At 39.4% G+C, this 23126-nt stretch overlaps 1 protein-coding gene across 3 annotated transcripts in view; it reads left to right on the top strand.

The window, feature by feature from the left end:
* Cfap61 (cilia and flagella associated protein 61) overlaps positions 1–23126 on the top strand; it is a 242416-nt gene that overhangs the window by 170075 nt on the left and 49215 nt on the right. For all 3 annotated transcript variants that reach the window (XM_090351924.1, XM_090351925.1, XM_090351926.1), the window contains 2 exons: positions 2409–2583; positions 16614–16906. In XM_090351924.1, coding sequence (XP_090208050.1) covers positions 2409–2583; positions 16614–16906 — 468 coding nt within the window. The remainder of the gene's footprint in view (positions 1–2408; positions 2584–16613; positions 16907–23126) is intronic.

Genomic DNA, 23126 nt, shown 5'->3' with positions numbered 1-23126 from the left:
TAATTCATAAGCAAATGAGACTAAAGAATGCTTCTGTGCCAGCCTGTAATCCTAGCTACTTGGGAGATTGAACGAGATCTAAGGATCACAGTTTGGAGCTGGCCCTTGCAGGAAAGTCAGTAAGTCTTCTCCCCAGTTAATCAGTAAAAAGCCAGAAATGGGCTTGTGGCTCAAGTGGTAGAACTCTAGCCTTGGGCAAAAAAGCTAAAGAACAACATCCAGGCCCTGAGTTTATATCTCAGTACTGTGCGCACGCACAAACACACACACACACACACACACACACACACACACACACACACACACAAATGCTTTTGAACAACTTAGGAAGATTCAAATACTGGAGACCATAAAAGTGGGGAGAAACAAAGAAAAACTACAATGATTAGAAGTCACAGTAGAAACCAGAATGACATATGAGGAAAATTCAAGTTACGACAGTCATGATTTCCAACTATCCTGTTAAACCATCAAGACTGTTTCTACACTAAACTCAAAATACTGTACAAAGCTACAAGTGTACAGCAAAAAGCTTGTATGAGAAGACAGTCGCAAGGGCAGCAGTATAAATACCCAACAAAGGAACAGCAAAATGTATGGCAATAGAGATCATGAACTCATTACCTCCTGAATGTGATGCCCTCAAAGTAGAGGGTTTTTCCCCCCTGTTGGTTACATTTAAGAAGCCAGAAAGAACCACCTGAGGTATAGCCAGAGGTTTAAAGTCATTTCATATGTTTAGACAAAAGGTTCAAGATTCCAAGTGGCCAGAATAACCAAACAGCCCTCTTATCATTGAGGGCTTTTCATGTAGAAAACAAGTTAGATACATATATCATGGCCCCAGGAAACAGATTTAGGACAGTCTCCCAGAAAATCATTGGAATACAATACTTATTCATCCTACGAAGTAGCTTCCTAAGTCCCTACTCCTAAGAAATAGCTTTCTAATTGTCTGAAAGTCTACTCTTAAGTGGGAATGGCCAGCCCCAGGAGACTGCTGTTCTCAGAGCCCTCATTAGGATAGGCAGAGTCTCTGAGAGCTAGTGAATGTTTTCTATGAGGTGTGCATGGTGGCTGATGTAACCCTCACAGTTACATCAGTTGGTACCACTCCATTTTAAAGATGAGGGTGCCAGGCAAACCCAAGAGAGGTCATATGCCCAAGGTCTGTTTCCTCTGTTGAGCTCTTCCTGTTTTACACATCTTAGTCTTCATACCAAGAATTTTTCAAACATCTAGTGTAGAACTTGCACCAATGGGGACCAAGACATGTGAAAGGGTATCAATGTATGTGAATTAATGCACCTTCTATCTGACAAATATCATGTAACCCTTCTATTAATTATAATAAAAAATAAAAAATAAATAAAAATTAAAAAAAGAACTTACACCAAAGGCCCCAAAGTTGCCTTTCTGTCTTGCCCGCTGTGTCTGACACTTTTTTCCCTCTAGAACTTTTCAGTGTAATTGCAAAACAAGAGTCAGAGTAGTAGCCCAGGAGGAAAACTCAGGTTCAGTGCTATTTTATTTGGCTTTCACAAAGGCATTTGTTTGATTTTAATTTAAACCAGAGTAACATAAAGTTGAGTCCACCCAAACAGAACCTCAAGGGTCCGACTTCAGCTGAAAAATCAGATATGATCATATTGGACCTGTGCTCATTTGTGAAACTGAGTCATGACCAAATGCTTGAGTCAAAACACATACAATCTGCTTTGCTACGGGGGTTTTGACGTAGAAGATAAGTGTTGGCCATCATCCTTTATTGTGATGTCACTTTCTCTACAGTAAAGTTTCTGTTTCCACTCCCCATCTGTGTCAAAAGGGGGAGAACAGATGTTATATTGGGAAGATCCTGTGTTGAGAGAGAAAGGGGAGATAGAGAAAGAGTGAATATTTCCTTGACAAAGTGAGCAAAAATCCTATAATTTTCTAAGTATATAATAATCTAATTCTCCTGCTATCGTTTTCTGCCTAGCACCTCTTGTATACTTGAATTTTAGTCCTTGGTAGAATTGCCTTTGTGACAGATTGTTTTAACCAAAATAACCATATCAAATCCAATTCAATGTCCTTTTCCATAGCCTTGCCAGCCCTTTCTACCGGAAGTGGCACTGTGACTCAAGTAGTAGAACGAGCACCCAGGCTCAGAGTTCAAGCCCCATAACCAACAACAGTAATAACAACAAAAAGAAGTAACTGGAACAGTTCCTTCTGAGAATTGTCTCTAAGTGGTCAATCTTCCTGTTTATTTCCATGATTTTCCCCCCTTTCAGTTGAAGTCTAAGTACATATATATAGGAACAAAATAATACATACATTGCTATATATATTTCATTTTCTTTAAACTATGTCAGAGCTTCATTTTAACCCTACAGTAAGAATTTCTCTGTAACTTATCTCAGGTCCCATGTCCTACGGAGGTGGATCTTAATGAATACCCCACAAACAGAGAGGTTATTGAACTCAGTATGCGGCGGTACACTGGGGAAGTCCCGTGCAATCTTTTCCTGGTCAATGATGAGGAAGATTGTCTCAACGCAATAACTTGGATGAAGAACAATTCCATCATCACAGAAGGTAAGGATATTGGTAACTGTGCATCTTTTCAGAATAGTGTTTTATTTTTATAATGAGTCTCATTCTTCATCTAGTTCCAGTGTATAATTAGTGCCTAATTAATTCCAACTAAATCATTCATCTGTCATGCTTTGTTTTCCAGATTAATTTACAACTTGTTGTCATTTTTGGATACCCAGCATGTTTGCTGAGGGAAAGAAAAGGCTTGAGATAGTTTAATTATCTATAATTATTTTATTACACAAAATGAATATCCAAAGAGCAAAGCATGGCTAAAATCATTAACTAATTAAAGAATAATTTAATAAGCAAACATGTTTAGCAATTATATGGAAAATATGTGTCCTTTTGTGAAGCTCAAAAGACCAAGGAAGAAAAAGGAAGGTCTGTGTTAGAAAGGACTCTTTCTTCTTTTTCTGGCCCATTGTTCTCTTTCTTCCTGTTGCCTGTAGAGTCCTTCCCACAAATTCACATATTTGAGTTGCAGACCACTTTTGAATCAAAATTGTACAAATGCTTCCGTCACTCAAAAGCATTTGAAAGCATTTGCTCAAGAACAGTTTTCTATATTGCCTGTATTTCATTGAAATTATTTGACTTGTGAGACAACCAGAAAAGGGACTGGCTACTTAAGTGTTTGATAGTTTGAAAACTGGAAGTCAAGTGATATAGTGTGTACAGCCCCTTTAGTTTACGTAAGACCCAGAGAGTTGGTGACCTAGTTAAGTACCACAACTGTGAGAGCTGAGATTAGAATCCTGATCTCCAATGGGGGCCAGGAAATTCTACATGCCCAGAAAGTGGAATATCACTGTAAAGTTAAATATATTCATTTATCTAATATAGTTAATTTCATTTATTACAATAATCAGTACAATAATACAATAAAATAAATATATTAATTCACATAATATATCAGTACAACTATTATAATAAAAATATAGTTTTGAGCTAGAGGCCTAACTCAAATGGAAATACACCTGCTTAGCAAGCATGAAGCTCAGGGCTTAAATCCAAGTACTGGAAGCCACGTGCCAGTGGTTTTTTTTTGTTTGTTTGTTTTTTTGCTAATACTAGGACTTGAACTCAGGGTCTGAGTACTGTCAATGGGTTTTCTCAAGGCTAGAGCTCTAACTCTTGAACCACAGCACCACTTGTGGCTTTTTCTATGTATGTGGTACCGAGGAATTGAACCTGGATCTTAGTGTATGCTAGGCAAGCACTCTACCACTAGGCCAAACTCTGGCCCCAATGCCAGTGGTTTTTGCCTGTAATAGTAGTTACTCAGGAAGCCAAGATCTAAGGTTACCAGTTTGGAGCAAACCCAAGCAGAAGTCCATGAGACTCTTATCTTCTTCAGTTAACCATCAAAAAGCCAGAAGTGAAACTGTGACAGCTCAAGTGGTGCTTGAGCACAAAAAGGCTCAGGACAGAGTCCAGGCCCTGAGTTCAAGCCCTAAGACTGGTGAAAATATTTTTAAGTTACCAATATACTTACTAATTTTTACTTATTAAATTACTAATTTAAAACTTAGGAGTGTGTACCAAGTGACATTTGATTCATAAGTGGATAGCATTTACTAATACTTCATGGACTGTTAACCTCTGAACTTATAAGAGAAACTGCTCTGGAGTTTTCTCTTTCATGCTGTCTTTGTTGGGATTTTGCATTCAGGAAAAAGACTTCCAAAGCACGTTTGGAACTTTTCTGTATTTTGAGATAGACTGAAATGCAAGTAATTTAAAGGTTAGGTAGGAATATAAAACCAACTTAGTCTGGAACCTTTGTGTAGAGCTACACTAGCAACCCAAATGAAAAATTGTCATAAAGTATGTTCATATTTGCATTAGAATTTGGTAATACTTTCAGCTTTACAATTGCATATATTTCAATCTGATTTCACATTTTATCCATTCTTTAATAACTGCCTGTGACCTATGCAGACTCCAGGGGAGTATCTTTTATGCAGGGGAGTGTCTAATCCAGAGTTCCAGAAAACTTATTATAAAGTGTGGCCTAGTGGTAGAGTGCTTGCCTAGCATTCACAAAGACCCAGGTCGTATTCCTCGGTACTATATACACAGAAAAAGCTGGAAGTGATACTGTGGCTCAAGTGGTAGAGCTCTAACCTTAAGAAAGTTCAAGGACAATGCTCAGGCCCTGAGTTCAAACTCCAGAAACAGTCAGACAGTCAGACAACCTCATGGTATTCACTGTCAGGCAGCAAGAGAGCAGCTATGGAAATACATAAATGCACAGGTATGACTGTGTCATTTAGACGTTATGAAGTTCACATAAACCAGTGACAAGCTATGTTTGCAGATTCCTGCTTTTATCCATAGTATGTGTGGCAAGTCATTACTCTTGCAGTAAGCCAACACTCAAGTGTAACTTCTGCAACTTGAAAACACAAAACTTTCCATTTCCATGATCCTGAGAGCCTTCATGACTTTGATCTTGAACTTGGAATGAGTTGGTAGTTAGGACTAGAAAGTATTTTGTTTCTTATTTGAGTCAAACAAAACATCCTAACTCAAACTCCTGAGTGTTGGGATTACAGGTGTGTACTACCACCTCTTAACCAGGAAAAAAAAGTATTTCAAAGTGAGCAGTGCAATCGCTTATGGTTGAATGTTGATGGCAGAGAATTTAGAAATTGCTGAACAGAAACCTCCTCCAAGTATCTTTTTCTTAGAAGGGGGCTTGCAGTGGACCTGTCTGTCAGTGAATGCTTTTATGAGGTTTTGAAAGCTCTCTCAGTAGCCACCACATTGAAGTCACTCTGAGTGCCTACTTTTGGCCACTGTACAGCTAGGATAGGAAGTCTGTAGAAATTTGTTTTTATCGTAAATGGAGAGCATGCATCCTATATCTGGTGCTCAATGACTCTCTAGGGCATCTCCTAGGTAGTGTTCTTAACACTCAGGTACTGAGACTACCCAAAACAGTACCTGAAAACGCTGAACTAGCCAGCTTAATTATATTCTGTATATCGGCCCTTCTGAATGACTTCCCATGTGAGAAAAGTTTGAAGGAAGAATATTACCTCCTGCCTTGAGGAAACCCTCTTTGTAGCTTTCCCATAATTCAAATCATATTCAAACATGACTTTAATTATTCCCATGCATCTCTTACCCTTACAATTGTTTTCCTGTCCTTTCCTCCAGCCTCCTGGTCTTCTCTTCTTTACCTAGCCCCCATTGTCAGAATCAAAATCCTAGAGTAGAGCAGGCCTAGCATAATCACTCAGTGGACTGCAGAAAAGCCATCCACATAAGACAGTCAGTGAGGCTTCTAGGAAACAGAGGACATAACAGAACCCAGCAAGATAGATAATCTCCAAATAGAACCCCCTAAATGTACTCTGGGCTTTCCTGACAGGTGGCAGTGTATTTAGCAGGGAGGGGAGATCCACATAGAAATACATTTTTGTATATGTGTGAAGTAATGCTTCTTCAATCTGGTGAATATAACTGTAACCCTGTATTAATTACAATAAAAAAATACAAAAGAAAGAAAAACATGTTAGTGCCAATCTGAGTCACCTTGGTGACCTCTACTTCCTAAATGAAACTTGGGCTATGTAATTTAAGAGTCTTGTCACTAGTAATTCAAATGCCTTCCAATGCTGTGGAGGACCCAGTGATCTTCCCAGAGCTGTATTTTGAAAGTAATATAGTTATAACAGTATTTTTTTCTGAAACATTTAGAATGCTATTCGTTACTGGAGCTTCAAGCCACTTCTTTGTTGGAACTCTAATTTATCTATGTATTACTTCATCTTGCACCACTGCCTGGTATGCAATAGATGCTAAAATAAAATGTTTTAGTGACCTGAAGTGAAGACAGCCCACAATGAATCTTTTTCTTTCTCTCCCCTCATCTCAGGATGAGTCTTATCCAAACTCTATACTCAGCCTAATCTGGTAGTTGACAGCCAATCATGATGAAGACAGGAGAACCCTTGGCTAAGATGGACGACCTTCTTTAAAAATATTCCTAATTCAAGTAGTAAATAGAATTTTCTGAGCATCAGAGTAAAAATTACCATCATGAGTATTTGTCAAGGTAGTCTAGTTCAGGCTGTGGAATAGATAGTCTAGGTCTAAATTTTAGATCATTTCTTTGGATGATTTGCCTAGCCCCTCTTTGTGTTAAAGTCTAATGAACATCTTCCTTCCTTGCATAGGTTGTTGGAAAAACAATGAGATAAATAAGATCTCACTTGTGATAGTCAGTTAGAGGAAGAATTCAATAAATATAAACTACTGACATAAATAATATAAGCTGAATCTTATAAGTCTACCCTTAACCCAAGTTTCACTTTCCAAGTTTTCAGTTATAAGTGGATGGCTAAAATTATGAAGTGGAAATATTTAAATTGTCTGGAACTGTAAAGTGGAAATTCCCCAAAGTTCTGTTTGGAGTAGCATAATGAAATGCTAGGGAACATAACTCATCCCTTGGTCCAGTATATCCACATATCTACGCTACCTGTGTGTTAGTCTCTCATAGCCTTCTCACTTATCAGAACAACTGTTGCAGTATTGTAGTAACTTGTGTTCGAGTAATGGTTTTTGTGTGTCAGTCATGGGCTTGAACTCAGGACCTGGATCCTCTCCCTGAGCTTTTTCACTTAAAGCTAGCATTCTACCACATTGAACCACAGCACCACTTCGGTTTGTTAGGTGGTTTTTAGAGTCTCACCGTCTTTCCTGCCTAGGCTCATTTCAAACAATGAGCTTCCAGTCTCAACCTCCTGAGTAGTTGGGAATATAACATGAACCACCAAGCCATCTAACTTTTATTTTACTTAATAATGTCCACAAAATACAAGAGCAGTAATGTTCATAAGTTACTTTTACCAAAGAAAAGCACAAAGTACTTACTATAGTGAAAAAGCAAAAGTTTGTCATAGGTACATATGCTCAGTGCAGTAAGTGCTATGTGGTTACAGGTATCCATTGAGGGTCTCAGGCCCTGCCTCATGATGATAAAGAAGACCCACCAATCTTTAAACAAAAATTGGAAATCCTTGTACATCAGGGGTCACTGTGGTCACATGGAGACTCTGTGGCCCCCATGGGATTTCTGGAGGCTATGGTGTTGGAAGAGGCTTCCCAGAGAAAGATTTACACTCATTTCTGAGAAGGGCAGGGTAAGCAGACAAGAGAAAGATTGGGAGAGCTTGCATTGCTTCTGAAAGATAACTATACTGTGAAGGGCAGCAGTGGGAGATAAAGGGCCAGGTAGGACATGGACTCTGGAGCCCCTCAGGTCTCCATCCAAGACGGTTTTAGGAAATGAGCACTCAGTGAAGGGAGATGGCCAGTGGCTATGGAAGAGTGACACTGAACACAGAACACACTTGAGGAAGGTGGCCTTTCTACCTGGGGACCCTTGTCAGCAGAGAAAGGGAACTCTAATAGTGGGTTACAAGGAATATCAACAGCCAGTTGGAAATGGGATGGTTACAGGTGCAGGTGATGACCAAAAATGGTCAGCCTTGCTCAGTGTCCTGACGATACAGACACTTTTCACTTCTTAGTGAGTCAGTTATAGATGGTGATATTTGAGCAGTGTCATGCCAAGGCATGCTTTTTGAAAAACACATGGACCAGTCACTATGTTGGGACATTTCAGTCCTTCTTTTCTCTTTATCTCCCTGAGAATCCCAGAGAAGATGTGGACATCCTTCATAATGCTTTAATCTCAGCACTAGTTTCCACCTTTCCAGATTAGTATATGCTAGGGGTGGAGAGAGTCAAAGACAGCATCTTTCTCACAAAAAATGAAAGGAAAAACCTTTTTGTCTCACTGACTGTGTTTGGGATGCCAGGATACATACTCTGAGAAGCCCCAGGCTAGACTGTCCTGAAGCACGGGACATAATAAAGAGCTCAATCCCTGACTGAGAAAGATTCTTGTAGGATAATGGATGGTGTGTGGCAATTGTTATGGATGCTCCTGGGAGGAAGTAAACTCTTTGAATTATCTACCCACAATACATAAATACACAGATACCACCCAGAGAGCGTGTCCTCCTCAGAATCTCTATTTGATCCCACAGTCTTCTGCAGCCAGTAGAGAAGCCAGTTGTTCTGTGATGAAATTAACCCAGGCTGAAATGATATACCCTTTCCTGGGCTTTCCAGTTGGATGGGTTTATGGATGTAAATTACTGTAAATGACTAGAACTGCTCCTGGGTAGGGGAGAAGAGCTCACATCATGGGTCAACTGCTGCTATCAACTGCAAACAAAACCAGGAGTATTCAGCTGGGGGTTCGGATAGAACCCAGCAACCTGATACATTAGAGCAGTTTATGGCATTAATTGAAACTAATTGGAATTCATCTGCTATTACCTCTGGACTCTCCATGAAAATGGAAAGTAGGGCAAAAATAAAGTAAAAAGAATGAAACTGCCCTAATGGCTCCAAATAGATCAATTATTTTCATCTTTAGCTAAATACAGTTTACTGCCTTATTAAAAGCATGTTTGTAGGCGAAGTCTAACATTAAAATTCCAATGCATGAATCACTCACAAAGCCTTTGTTCTATCTCAAATATTGTTCTCTTTTTTATTTGGAAGAGCAAAAAAAATGGAGCAGGTCATGCTAAGGTCAGAAAAATCTTGTACTTTGACTTAGAAAAAGTAAAATGACCATTGTGGGTATAAAATGCTTTTAGAAGTGTTTACTTCATAGTTGATTAACATCCTGTGATTGTTTTTAAGGTCTTTTTATTATATAGAGAAAAATATCTGTGGGAGTTCATGTTTTAATGATGTGTTATGTATCCTCAGCAAACACCGTGCAAGGGTGTCCGTGCTGGGTCTAAACTGGATCACTGATCCACATGCTGTGACCACTTCTGTGTGACCTTGAGGGGATTCTTAACGTCTCTGAGCTCAGTTTTCTGTACAAAATAGTTCAAGCTATTTTACAGGATGAATGAAACATACATAACCATTGTATATCTCTTTCAAAGAAATGAAGTCGTTCAAATAGAATAGAATAGGAGCCAAGCCTTATGGTACCTGCCTGTAACCCTGGAATAGGGGAGGCTGGCGCAGAAGGAGCACTAACTCATGTCCAAAAGATAGCAAAATTAATGGGAAAAAAATACAATGGGTTGATAAATGCACATAAAACCAGTTAAAATACACAAACCATAAGACAGGATATAATTCTTACTTTCTCTGGCTTTACAAATAGGAACTCTGAAGGAAAGTTCATGTTGTTATCTAAGTATATAAATCCTTGCATATATTTCTTATTTTCTAGAACTCTGATTTCATAACCAGATCTCCGGGATATTCATCTCTACTTCTTTTTTTTTTTGCCAGTCTTGGGCCTTGAACTCAGGGCCTAGGCACTGTCCTTGGACTTTCTCAAGACTAGAGCTCTTCCACTTGAGCCACAGCACCATTTCTGGCTTTTTTTTCTATGTATGTGGTACTGAGGAATTGAACCCTGGTCTTCCTGCATCCAAGGCAAGCATTCTACCACTAGGCCAAACTCCCTGTCCCCCACCCCTCTGCTTCCTAAGACATGATTCACATTGTATTTTATTTCTTAAACTTAATTGAGAGATCAGGTTAGTTTTTCATTTTTATCAAGTCATTTTATCTTTAAATACTAGTGAGTTGTCTATCCTCTGATACTTTTACCATCTTCAGAAACAAAGGGTGACGAAATCGACACCTCTCCTCCCCTGATTTTCATTAATGGAAGAACTGTGATAGTCGATTCATTACCACTGCTGAAAGTCTATAAACCATTATGGCTGCATATTGCTGGTCATTTCCAAAGTTCCTAGTGCACTAATGTCTACCTCCAAAGTGTGTGTCAAAATCAAGAAGATTGTAGTCCCAGCTACACAGGAAACTGGTAATTGAGGATTAAGGTTTCAAGTCAGCTCAGGCAGGAAAGTTCTTCATTCTTAAAAAGTTCTTGATTCTTAACCACCAAAAAAGCTGAAAGTAGAGATGTGGCTCAAGTGATAGTGTCAGGCTTCTGTGAAAACACTAAGGGATAGTACCCGGGCCCTGAGTCAAAACCCCAGTAGTACACACACACACACACACACACACACACACACACACACACACACACACAATCAGGATCACCTTCATGAATACTTCCCATGAAAACTGCTCTGGTTGTATTTCATTATATTTCATTGCAAATCCACTCAAAATTTTAATCATCCGTTATCGTTTAACACTGGAACACAGAGCAGCCCACTCTGTTTCTGTCACATGTTGGACCAAATACAAAAGCTAGTTGTTTCTTATCTGTTAAATAAGCAGAGCTGCAAAGAAGACCGTGAGCAGATCTTCAGCACAGAACAGACCCCAGGGGGAATCCTGAGCTCCCCATTCTGTCTCACACATGAAGACAGAAGGCAAAACTGCCTAGGGTAACCTGTGAAAAGGAAGTCTTGACAAAGTGCTTTCTCCTCCAAAATATTTGCAAGGACTCTGTAAGCTACAAAGCACCTCTGTGGTGGAAATGTGTTGCTTAAATTCATCTCTAACTGAACAGCTTCCTAAAAAGCTTTCTGGAAGAGAACATCCATCACATCCCAGTGTTACCAGGGGCTGCCTCGCCACCCACTTCCTAGCATAGAGCAGAAGTGCCAGCAGAGTCCCGTCATAGCACACCTCGGCTGACACACAGCCAAGGCACTGTTGGTGCTCCCCCTTTTCTGTTCATCATTCACCTCCCCCAGTTGTTTTCCCACCCATACTAACAGCAGTTATTGCCCCTTTTATCACTTTCAGATTCTTTCTTTTAATTCTTACCTGGGAATTGAAGACTATCTATTTCTCTGGGGCTTTCCCTATTTTCTCTTCCTCTCCTCTCCTCTCCTCTTCTCCCCCAATTTCCTTTCTGTTATGATACAGCCAAAAGATGGCTTAACCATTGTAACACAGTAGTTACTCAGCTGATAACACCATATAAAATGATGTGAGATCAAATGGATATCTGAAAGAAAGTGCCACAATCCTCTCCAAACCCTAAAAATCTCCCAGAAATTTTCATTTGCACCTTTACACACCGGTCTTTCTATCCATTTGATATCAGCCTTTCCTCATAAATAGCACATTGAAGCTGTGATTTTTATTTGTTTCCCTAAGTTTAAATGTCACTATTATGGGAGAAATGTCATTTTATACTTAAATTTTGATGTAAGTACACACAGCTTTGGTTACATTTGGGATTATGTAGGATTTTTTTTCTTTTGAGCAGCAGCTCTACTGTGCTTAAGGAGAACATGTTTCCAGTTTACAACCCATCTGGTGATTGGCTATTTCCTGGAGTGCTAGCTTTATAGCAAATGCCAGGCTGAATGTGTATGGGAAACTCTGGCCACAGCGAGGACATTTTGTGCCAAGTCTTCAAAGGACACCAAAGTATGGTCCAGCTAGCAAAAAGACAGTCTCGGGATCAGCAAGCTAGTGACCCTGCAATATTCCCCCATGTACCTGGTCTGCAAACAGTCTGTCAACTCCACAATAGGTCAGGCACTGTGCAGAGCTCAGGACGAGGCTTCTCACAAGGAAGCTTAAGCATGAACAGGCCATGATGAGTGCGGAGCAGGTGTCTCAGTCCATTTTCTGTTGCTTTAACAAAATACTTGAAGAAGGATAATATATAAAGAAGAGGGGTCTATTTTGACTCACAGTTCTGGAGTCTGGGAAACCCAAGAATAGTAAGCTGTATCTGGTGAGGGCTATCTGCTGCATTAATCATGGCAGAAAGTAGAAAGATAAGAGGATGATTGTGGAAGAAAGAACAAGGGCTGGATGCCTGTCTTGGCCACTCATTCCCATACCCATGACCCAAGAACACCTCCCACTAAGCCACCCCTCCCAACGCCTCCTAAACATGCCTTACTCCAACCTTGCCAAAGGCTAGGCTGAACCATCTGCCACAGTCCAGTCATCACTGCTGGCAGGATGAGGTGAGGAAGGGGCTTCAGAAAGCATGATCCATGTTTAGATAATTACCAACAGATATAAAAAAATCATATTTTATAACTACATGGATTTTTCTCAAAATGAATGATCAGTCTTTGCTAAAAGTTTTTGCCATGCTCATACTTTTGCTGTCAGCATATGAAAATTTTATGTATGGGAACCAGCTATTTATTGTGGTGATGCAGGCTTGTAATAACTAGCTATCTACGAAGCAGCAAAGTGAAAGTAAACTATGGGGCTAGGAGTGTGGCGTAGTGGTAGAGTGCTTGCCTAGCATGCATGAAGGCCTGGGTTCTATTCCTTGGTACCACATACACAGAAAAAGCCAGAAGTGGTGTTGTGGCTCAAGTGGTAGAACAAGAGCCTTGAGAAAGCTTGAGAAAGCCCAAGCCCTGAATTCAAACCTCAGTACTGGCCAAAAAAAAGTGAGAATGATATAGGAAGATAATAGAAAGAATTATCTCCCATGAGAAGACATTAAAAAGGCAAGCAAGCTGGGCCTTGGTGACTCACACTTGTAATTCTAACTATTTGGGAGTCTGAGATCAGAAGGATCTCAGTTCCAGGTCAACTTGAAACAAAAAGAAGCTGTTCACTAGCTGGGGATGTGGCTTAGTGCTGTGCCTAGCACACATGGGGCCCTGGTTCAATTCCTTGGTACCACATAAACAAAAAATAAAATTAAAATTAAGTATTTTTAAACCTGTGTATGGTGGTATGCCCCTGTCATCCCAGCTATAACAGAAAGTGTAAAATAGGTGGATCACAATGCAGACATGTACCAGGCAAAAAGTGAGACCCTGTCTCAAATTTACCAGTACTTGAAAGAGCTGGTGGTAGAGATCCTGTCTAACAAGTGCAAAGTTATTAATTTAAATCCATGTACAAATAAATAAATAGCAAGCAATTGAACAGCAATGGGGAACAGTTGCCATTAAATCAGGCTGCTCTCATGACCTGTTTTATTTGTGGAGAGATGAGGTATGACCTGTAACATGTTCTGATTTATTTAGAATGGGTCTAGTAAATTTTATTAGTAGCAAGCACTATACATGACCAGATAAAGCATGTTTAAATGAAAATACTTAAATAGAACTACATAAATATTTAATACATGACCAGTGGCTGGAATTATTCTCTGGCAAATACTCACACATACTCCCTCCTCTCACATGGGCAGTGTAGGGTTCCTGCCTTGGCCATAGGTATGGCTGTGCTCCTTCAAATGCTAATAGATGTAGAGTAAGCAGAGATTTGAAATCAGCCTAAGCACTTAAGCTTACCCTTCCATCCTCCTGCATTTGCCTTAAATAGAATATATCTCAGGTAGTTGTCAGTCCAAGGCAAACAGCAAGTATATTAGTCCAGACCCTAACCTGACCACTATGTGGAGCCAGGCTTGCTAACCTCAGCTAGCTACAGATGTCACTCGGCCCACATCAGTGCTGAATATTGACTGGTATAATAAGCAAAGACTTTTTGTTAGAGAATTCTGTTTCAAACTAAAGATAGCTATTATAGTTTGGATCTTAAATGCTCCCCAACCAATGACTCATATGCCAAAGATCTGATAATGCTGGTGGCATAGTAGAATCGGTAAGAGGAAGGGCCTAGTAGAAGGAAGTTAGGTCACTGGGGGTGTGTCCTTGCAGGGCTGTGGTTACTCCTCCCCCTGGCTTGCTAGCTACCCTGAGATAACCTGGCCTTTACTGCCACATGATACCCTGTGCTGCCACAGGCCCAGAAGCTACCAAACCAAGTGACCATAGGCTGAAATTTCTGAAACAAATCTTTCTTCCTTACATGTTGAATTTTCTCAGATATTTTGCCACAGCCATGGAAAACTAACCCCTGCCATAGCCCAAACTGATTAGAAGTTAAATTATTGTTAGTAAACCTTTCACTTAAAAGTTTGAGGTTTGGGGCTGGGAATGTAGCTTAGTGTTAGAGTGCTTACCTAGCTGCATGAAATCCTGGGTTCAATTCCTCAGTACCACATAAGTAGAAAAGGATGGAAGTGGTGCTGTGGTTCAAATGGTAGAGAGCTAGCCTTGAGCAAAAGAAGCTTAGTACAGTGCCAGTACTGACCAAAGAAAAAAAAAGTTTGTGGTTTTACAAAGTATGTTACATCCAGCTACTTGCAGTTTGTAGGGAGCCCTTGTTAGATCACACAGCCCTTCATACCCAGACACATTGTACTGCCCGCCTTGCTTGAGCCAGCCGTGAAAAGGCCCATCTTGCAGTGTAGAAAAACACCAAACTCTAGGCACTTCAATTTGCTCAACTGAAAAGGAACACTGTTTTGGCATGCAGATTTTGAAAGGGCAGAAGACCTTAAACCTTTGCCAGTTTTAGGTTCAAGCTTTGCCTCTCCTGGCAGGGTGATTCTTTGTTGTGCCAGGCAGCCAAGATTCATGTTTTGCAGCAGGTGGGAGCCTCAATAATTTAAGCAAAATGCTGGTTCTTTCAGCCAAGAAAAATACTGTCCACAGAGGCATACTGCCTTACATCATCTGGATAGTGAGCAAACGGCCATAAAATCTGAGCCTCCAGTGAGGGCAAGCAGGAAAGATGCCACCCCTCTATGCTCAGTGAACTCTTGGCATTCCAGAGCAGAGGATCTGGAGTGCAGGAGAACTTTCTAGACATAGTTGCCCTGAGAGAAGCCATCCGCATGTTATTCAGATTGTTTTTCCTAAGCAAATAAGACAAGCCTCTTTTGCCCCCCATTATGGGCTTGAACTCAGGACTTAGCTTTTCTGCTCAAAGCTGGTATTTTACCATTTGAGCTACAGCTGCACTTCTGGCTTTTTTTTTGCTTACTTAGTGATAAGATTCTCATGGACTTTTATGCCCTGGTGTTGGCTTCAAAATGAGATTCTTAGATCTCAGCCTCCTGAGTAGTAAGATCACAGGTATAAGTCATCAATAGCTGGTTGTCACACCTATTTTCAATGTGGTATTGAAATCAATTATTTCATCATTCGCTTAGCCAAACTGAATAAATATACTTGTCATTTATTTTGCCTTGTAAAATTACTTTTCATACATAAAAGGAGAGACACAATGGATAAACGTTCTATGGAAACCCAGAAAGCATACCTACAGAATTTGCTTTCTTTGTGAAAAGGTAAAATGGCTAATTCAATGTCACAAATAGCACAAGCTGTATACTTCCTTCATAGTATAGTGTGATCAGCCTTAAAACTTATGAGCTATTAGAATAGCATTCATAATTCTATGATAATTTTGAAAAATGTAAACGAATGAATATATTGTTACTATCAAAATGCTCTTGCATAAGGGATATTTTTCAACATATTTTCTGATGAAAATAACACATCCTCAATCCCTCTGGCTAGCTCTTGACGTGTGTGTGTGTGTGTGTGTGTGTGTGTGTGTGTGTGTGTGTGTGTGTGACACAGAGAGAGAGAGACAGAGACAGAAAGACAGATAGTATCCTGGGGCTTGAACTCAGAACCTTGTACTCTTGATACATTAAAGTCTAAAACTCAGAATCTGAATCATGATAAGAATTACCTATTGAAAAACAAAATGTTATATAGTCTCAAAAAAATGGAAGAATTTTTTTCTTATCAACCCAAGTCAGCATTTAAAAATTAAAATAGCAGTAGCATCATGTGTCTAAAATTTTTTAACCATTGTCTCTTCATCTCTTAAGAACTTGTATGTGTTCCAGACTTTGTAATTTTGTTTCCTTAATAAGTATAACAAATAGAGAACAAAAACAAGATGAAAGGTTTTATTCTAGACTATTTCATTCAGTATAATTTCAACTTTCAAATCATAAGAACATAAATGAATGTCCTACTTCTGCATCAGAAGTACTTGACTATTTTGTGGGATGTTTTGTGCCAATTCTTTACTAAATCATCTTGGTTGAGGTTGCTAGGTAACACCGCTGGCTTCCAGCAGCTGAAAAATGAGAAGGTTACAGGGAGTAATTCCACATTATTAGCATTTGACTAATAAGTTGGGTTTTTTTTTAAAGTATCTTAGCATCTTGCCTCCTTTTCTAGGGACTGTCATTGTGTATGGGAATACAATCGATGTTTACACCACTGTGGAAACACTCTTACACATTGGTGTGAGGGGCTCCTGCATCCATCTTGTTCATCCCCCGCTAAAATCACTCGTCACCTGCCTCAACAACCGCACAGTGGAAAAAGTGGTGGATGAAGCACTCTGGGAGGCTGGCATCGTCACTCACAAGGATGCACTGCTGGCTCAATGGAAGACGGACCCAGTCTCAGACTTCATCCACACAGTCTACTTCACCACGTACAGCAAACCTTTCAGCCTTCCATGTTCTGTAAGTGTGGCCCTCCCATCCTCTCTTCCCGGGCAGCCACCTTCCAGGGACTGGGGAGACTGAAAGACGGTGCCATAGAAACAGTTTTTTTCCTGACTGTTTAGGTTATCTCTTGCTCAGTAACAAGCTACTACACACTCAGTAGCGTAAAACAAGAACAGCTTATCATTATTGTTGTTGTTGTTGTTATTATTATTATTATTATTATTATTATGTCTCCTGGTCCTGGTCCTGACTTGGCGTTTTTCAATGAATATCTTTGATGCAGTTGAAGTCAGACAGAAGATAGGGCTGGAATCATCAAGAAGGCTATTCACTAACTTGTCTGACTATTCATGCTGAATCAGCTTCAAGTATCATTTAGTCAAAACACTTACATATGGTCCCTTTGTGTGACTGGGCCTCTTTAGAGCACGGTGTCTTGGTTCTAAGAACAAGTAGAGGGCCGGGAGTTTGGCCTGGTGGTAGAGTGCTTGCCTAGCATGCATGAAGACCCGGGTTCAATTCCTTGGTACCACATACTTAGAAAAAGCCAGAAGTGGTGCTGAGGCTCAAGTGGTAGAGCTCTAGCCTTGAGAAAAATCCAAGGACAGTGCTCAGGCCCTGAACTCAAGCCCAGGACTGGCAAAAAGAAAGAGAGGAAGGAAGGAAGGAAGGAAGGAAGGAAGGAAGGAAGGAAGGAAGGAAGGAAGGAAGGAAGGAAGGAAGGAAGGAAGAACAAGTAGAAAGAAAGAAGGAGAAGTGGAGGGATGCACCTCTCTTTATGACCTAGACTCAGTAATAATGTTGCACCACTTCTGCCTTATTGTTTGCTATGGTCAACTCACCATATCCATGCCATATTAAAGAGGGAGGGAAGCAGACCTCCCTGACAGATGGGATAAAACAGTCAGGTGCTGGAAAGGGGCCCCTCCCTAGTATTAATCTTCCACAAGTACCAACTGGCCAGAGAAGGCTGGAAAATGGTAAAGTGATGGAGGCCAGGACATGTGTACAGAGGTCATTCTTTGTGATGCAAAGCAGGGCAAGGGAAGATGGGAGAAGGTATCTGACAACAGACAGACCAGCATCTAGCCCTGGCTGCTGTGGCAAGAAGATGTACCTAGAAGTTGTATTAGTTGAAAACAAATGAACTTGAATGTATCTTCAAGATGTTTTGCCACAATTCTCATTTTAACCTACAGAAGAAAAACAGGTAAAAGAGGATTCCTCAAGAACCAGTTAGTATTCAATGGTGATTTGGTAAGGCTTCCTTAGGCCTCTACTTGTTTTAAAAAAAAAAAAAATGAGGTGGGGGAGGTGCCCACCTCCTGACGTTCCTGGGCTACTTTTCCAGGATTATGACAGAAATTTGAGGGCAAAGATATTTTCAACCTTCCCATCTTTAGTAAATAAGTGTCATGATACAAAAACATAAATATGAACACTTTCAAAATAACATGGACTTCTGTCTTTTCTGTATTTCTAACACAGAGCCTAGAAGCCCACTTAGTATTGCTTAAGTATTTGTGGAATGCATAAATAATGCAGTAAAGAACAGACTGAGGGCCAAGAGTGTGACCTAGTGGTAGAATGGTCGCCTAGTATGCATGAAGCCCTGGGTTCGGTTCCTCAGAACCACATACACAGAAAAAGCTGGAAGTGGTGCTGTGGCTCAAATAGTAGACTGCTAGCCTTGAGACAGCACAAGGACAGTGCCCAGGCCCTGAGTTCAATCCCCCAGGACTGGCCAAAAAAAAAAAACAGACTACAAAATGTCCATGGATCCCTGGCAGCACTGTGCCCTAGATAGGGAAAGTTCTTAGTAATGGTAGTATTCTGAAAGTATTTCATAACTTTTACAAAGAAGGATTACTGGACCCACGATCTTGGGTCCAGAGATGGCAGAAATAAGACGGAACCCAGAGAAATAACAGGCAGAGGTTTTTGTTTTGTTTTGTTTTTATTAGACTATCCACTGGAGGTATGTGAAAACTGCAACTCTGACCTAAAGCAAGGCAGGCAGCAGCTCCCTAAACAAAGGGAAAAAAGGGAACTTGTCTCTGAAAAATTTATAACAAATCCCAATAAAAGGTCTAAAGGGAAACACAGGCGTCACATACAATCTGAGTTAAAAACAGCACTCAAGCTTGCCTAGCCATGCACGAGGACCTGGGTTCAATTCCTTGGTACCACATACATAGAAAAAAAAAGCCAAAAGTGGCCCTGAGGCTCAAGTGGTAGAGCTCTAGCCTTGAGAAAGTCCAAGGACAGTGCTCAGGCCCTGAGTTCATGGCTCAGGACTGGCAAAAAAAAAAAAAAAACAGCATTCAAGCTGGGCACCAATGACTCACGCCTTAGCCACTCAGGAGGCTGAGATCTGAGGATCCTGGTTCAGAGCCAGCCTGGGCACAAAAGTCTGTGAAACTCCTATCTCCACTTAACCACCAAAAACCTGGAAGTAGTTCTGTGGTTCAAGTAGTAGAGTACTAGCCTTGAGTTGAAGAGCTCAGGGACAGCACCCGGGCCCAGAGTTCAAGCCCCAAGATCAACCAGAAAACAAAACCCACAGTGCTCAACCAGGCAGTGGTGGCTCACACCTGTAATCCTAGCTACTCAGGAGGCTGAGATCTGAGGATCACAGTTTTGAAGCCAGCCCAGGCAGAAATGTCAATGAAAGACTGCAATTAATTATCCCCAAACCAGTAGTGAAGCTCTGACTCAAAACAGTAGAGCCTTGAGCAAAAATGCTCAGCACCCAAGCCCTGAGTTCAAGTCTCATTATTGACGAAAACAAAAACAAAAATCCACTTCACAAAGATCCACCCATAGCCAACTCCTGAGAACCTGCCTGACCCTGAAAGTCAAAACTAGCCAATGAACATGCAGCAAGATCTGATCTAGACAAATCAGGACTAGACATTCTTCTCAAGTTTCAGTCCTTCATTTGCATGAAGGACTCTGAATGAAACTCTGAGGGTGGAATTTCAACCTGAAGTTTATAGCCTGAGAAAGTTTTGGGTAACAAATTCAATATTAGTTTACTAAATTATTACAGTTGTATACTTATATAATTTTGTTCAAGACTTTTGTCCATTGATTTAAAGTTGGTCAAAAATGTTAGCATTAATGTGTTCATGTGTCATTATTTCATTATCAACTGTACTTAAATGACTTCGAGCAGTTGTAAAAAGAAAAAAAACACTTTTTCTTTTTGTTGAATTGCATTTAGTTGCTCTGTCTCTGTCTCTTTTCCTCTCAGTCTAAATATAGGTTTGTCAATTCTATTGATTTTTTTTTCAAAGAAATTAACTTTACTTCCAGGTAAAGTTGGCCCTTTTTCTCTAGTTTCAGTCACTTTTCTCTTTCATTGATTTCTGCTCGTAATAATTATTTTCTTCATTCTGCTTGCTTTGAATTGATCTTGTTTCTTCTCTTCTAGTTTCTAAGGTAGGGTTGTAGAGCATTGATTTATATATTCATTTAAAGTATAAGCTTTCTTTGTTTTAGCTGCCTCCCAAATTTTAATATATTGAATTTTTATTGTCATTTAAATCAAAATCTTTCCTCCTCTCCTTTGTGGTCCTTTTTCAACCCTTAAGTCATATGTTATTTAATTTCCAAATATTTGAGTTTTCTAATAGTTTATGTTCATTGACCTCTAATTTAATGATATTGAGATCAGAGAATATATTCTTCATAATTATTCAATACATTAAAATTTATTAAGATGTACATCCAAGCAAGTATGTTTGGACCTAAAAGAATGTTTTTATGATTTCTCTCCATACCTGTAAGCCAAGTGCTGAGGATTCACCTAGATACTCAGGGTTGAGCATCATGTACCTGCTTTCTTTTAGAATTCTTTTTTTCCTTTCCTTTCTTTCTTTCTTTCTTTTTTGCTGGTCATGGGGTTTGAACTTAGGGCCTGGGCACTGTTTCTAAGCTCTTTAGATCAAGGCTAAGCCCTCTACTGTTTTGTGCCACTTCCTTCTTTTACAGCATGGAGTATCTTCGGTATTCTATTTCAAATGCTCTTTAAACTATACGCAATTTATTCTTTAGTAATTGCTTTATGGATTGTAATACTCAATCTTTACCTTTCAATAGTCCTGATTTTTCATATTTCACATAAAATATAAAAGCCTTACAACAATACAGACCTTTCTTTCCATATCCTGTGCATTTTGTTATACCCATCAAGTATATTACATCTATACACATTGAAAAATAACCATGACACTATTGTAGGTTTTGTTTTAAATAGTTACTATATGTACATATATGTACATAATATATACATAATAAATTTATGAATTATCCAGCTTTTTTTCATTTGTCAATCTTTATTTTTAAAATACAAATCTGCCATCAGACCGTACAACTTCTAATTACACTTTGGGTATTTTAAGTCGGCTAACAACAAATGATCTAGTTTTTCTCTATCTGAAAATATTTTATTGTGCCTTGGTTCTTGAAAGATATTCTCACTATATATAGAATTTCAAGCTGAGCAAAAACTAATTAAAGATGTTATTTTTAAAAAAAAAAAAAAGAATTTCAAGCTGATAGGGTATTCTTTTTCCCAGTACTTTGAATATGTTTTTCATCATGTTCTGACATCACATTTTGATTTTTAAAAATGTATACTTATTGAAACATTGTTTCTCTGCATTGTGTTATTTATTAGTCATGTTTTCAAGATATTCTGTTTATCATTGCTTTGGGCTATTTGATGCTATCTAGATTCCATGTTGATTATGTTTTAATTTTTTTTTCTTTTTTTATTGTAATTAATAAAAGGGTTACATGATATTTGCCAGATAGAAGGTGCATTAATTCACATACATTGATACCCTTTCACATGTCTTGCTACCCATTACCCTCCCCCCCACCCCCCCCACCCGTCTTAGTTTTCCCCCCTTCCCTATTATGTTTTAAAATTTTATCTTGTGGTTCAGTTGATCTTCTTGAATCTATAAATTTGTGACTTACTAAATTGAAAACAATGCTTGGCCATTTTTTCTTATCCAGTTGTTCTCTCCTTTTCTCTTGGCCCTCAATTCCATATCTGTTAGTTTTTAATAATTTTATTTGGTTTTGTAGGCTCTGTTTGTTTTAATACTTCTCTTTGTTCTTCAAACTGGACAACTTCTGTTGATATAACTTCAGAGTTCAGTAACTGTTATTCTCTGCTATCACAACATAAATGCCTAGAACCTCCCTTCTTTTAAAAGCTTCCAAAATAGGTAAAATTAGCCATATACTAGTTAGTCAGTGCTCCAAGGTTTTTCTCTTCTATACAATCTACCTGATGTTAAACACTAACCAGAATCTTCATGTAGCTGTTTTCCTATTTCGGTCAAAATTTGTAGCTGTTATCAGTGGGAAGTTTAGTCTCAGAAGATTATGCCACCATACCAGAAACAAAATTCTCTTGAGATTGATATTTTGCCCATATATCAAGGCCTTGCTACTCTTGCCCTGTAGAAGTGCCACGTATGCTCTCAGCCTCTATCCAGTCTATATTCCACTTACACTAGTTCTTAAAGAGTCTGTCTCCCTTTTTATTGGTATCTATCTCTCCAGTTACATGGTTAGTTCCATGTTTAATTTCCCTAAGATATTCTTGGAACCTTACACAGTGCCTGGCAAAGATGGGCTTGTCTGAATGTGAATGAATGAGCTTTATCAAAGTAATTTGTGAGTTCCCTCCATAGTTTTCAGCCTCTTACACAGGCTACTATAAACCCCATGACATTGAAAAAAATTGTGAATGCCAGCACTACAACATTGTAAGCAAATACCACTAAAATACTAATCACCTTTAAAGCTAACAGTCTACCAATCATTTCTGTTAAATGTGCCCTATAACAAAAAGCAAAGTATATTAGTTAAAGAAAGAAAAGTGACAGGTAGAACTTTTGTGAGGATGCTAAAAGGAACGCCCGAAATTTGTCAAGGATTCAAAAGGTTAATGACAGATGCTTAGACATAATTTGAATCCAAGTCAAATAACATTCTATGCTTTTGTGTAAGTCAAAGTGCATTTTCTTTCTTTCTTTTTTTTGGGGGGGGGGGTGGGTCATAGGGCTTGAACTCGAACTGAGCACTGTCCCTGAGCTCTTCAGCTCAAGGCTACTGCTCTACCCTGGGTCTAGATGTTGTCTCTGAACTCTTCACCTCAAGGCTACCTCCCTACCCTTGAGCCAAGCCCCACTTCCCCATTTTCTAGAGGTTA

Source organism: Megascapheus bottae, chromosome 18 (genome assembly GCF_031878675.1).
Source record: "Megascapheus bottae isolate mThoBot1 chromosome 18, mThoBot2.hap1, whole genome shotgun sequence".
Lineage (NCBI taxonomy): Eukaryota > Metazoa > Chordata > Mammalia > Rodentia > Geomyidae > Megascapheus > Megascapheus bottae.
The sequence above is the reverse complement of the archived record's forward strand: the minus strand, read 5'-3'. Positions and strand labels throughout refer to the sequence as shown.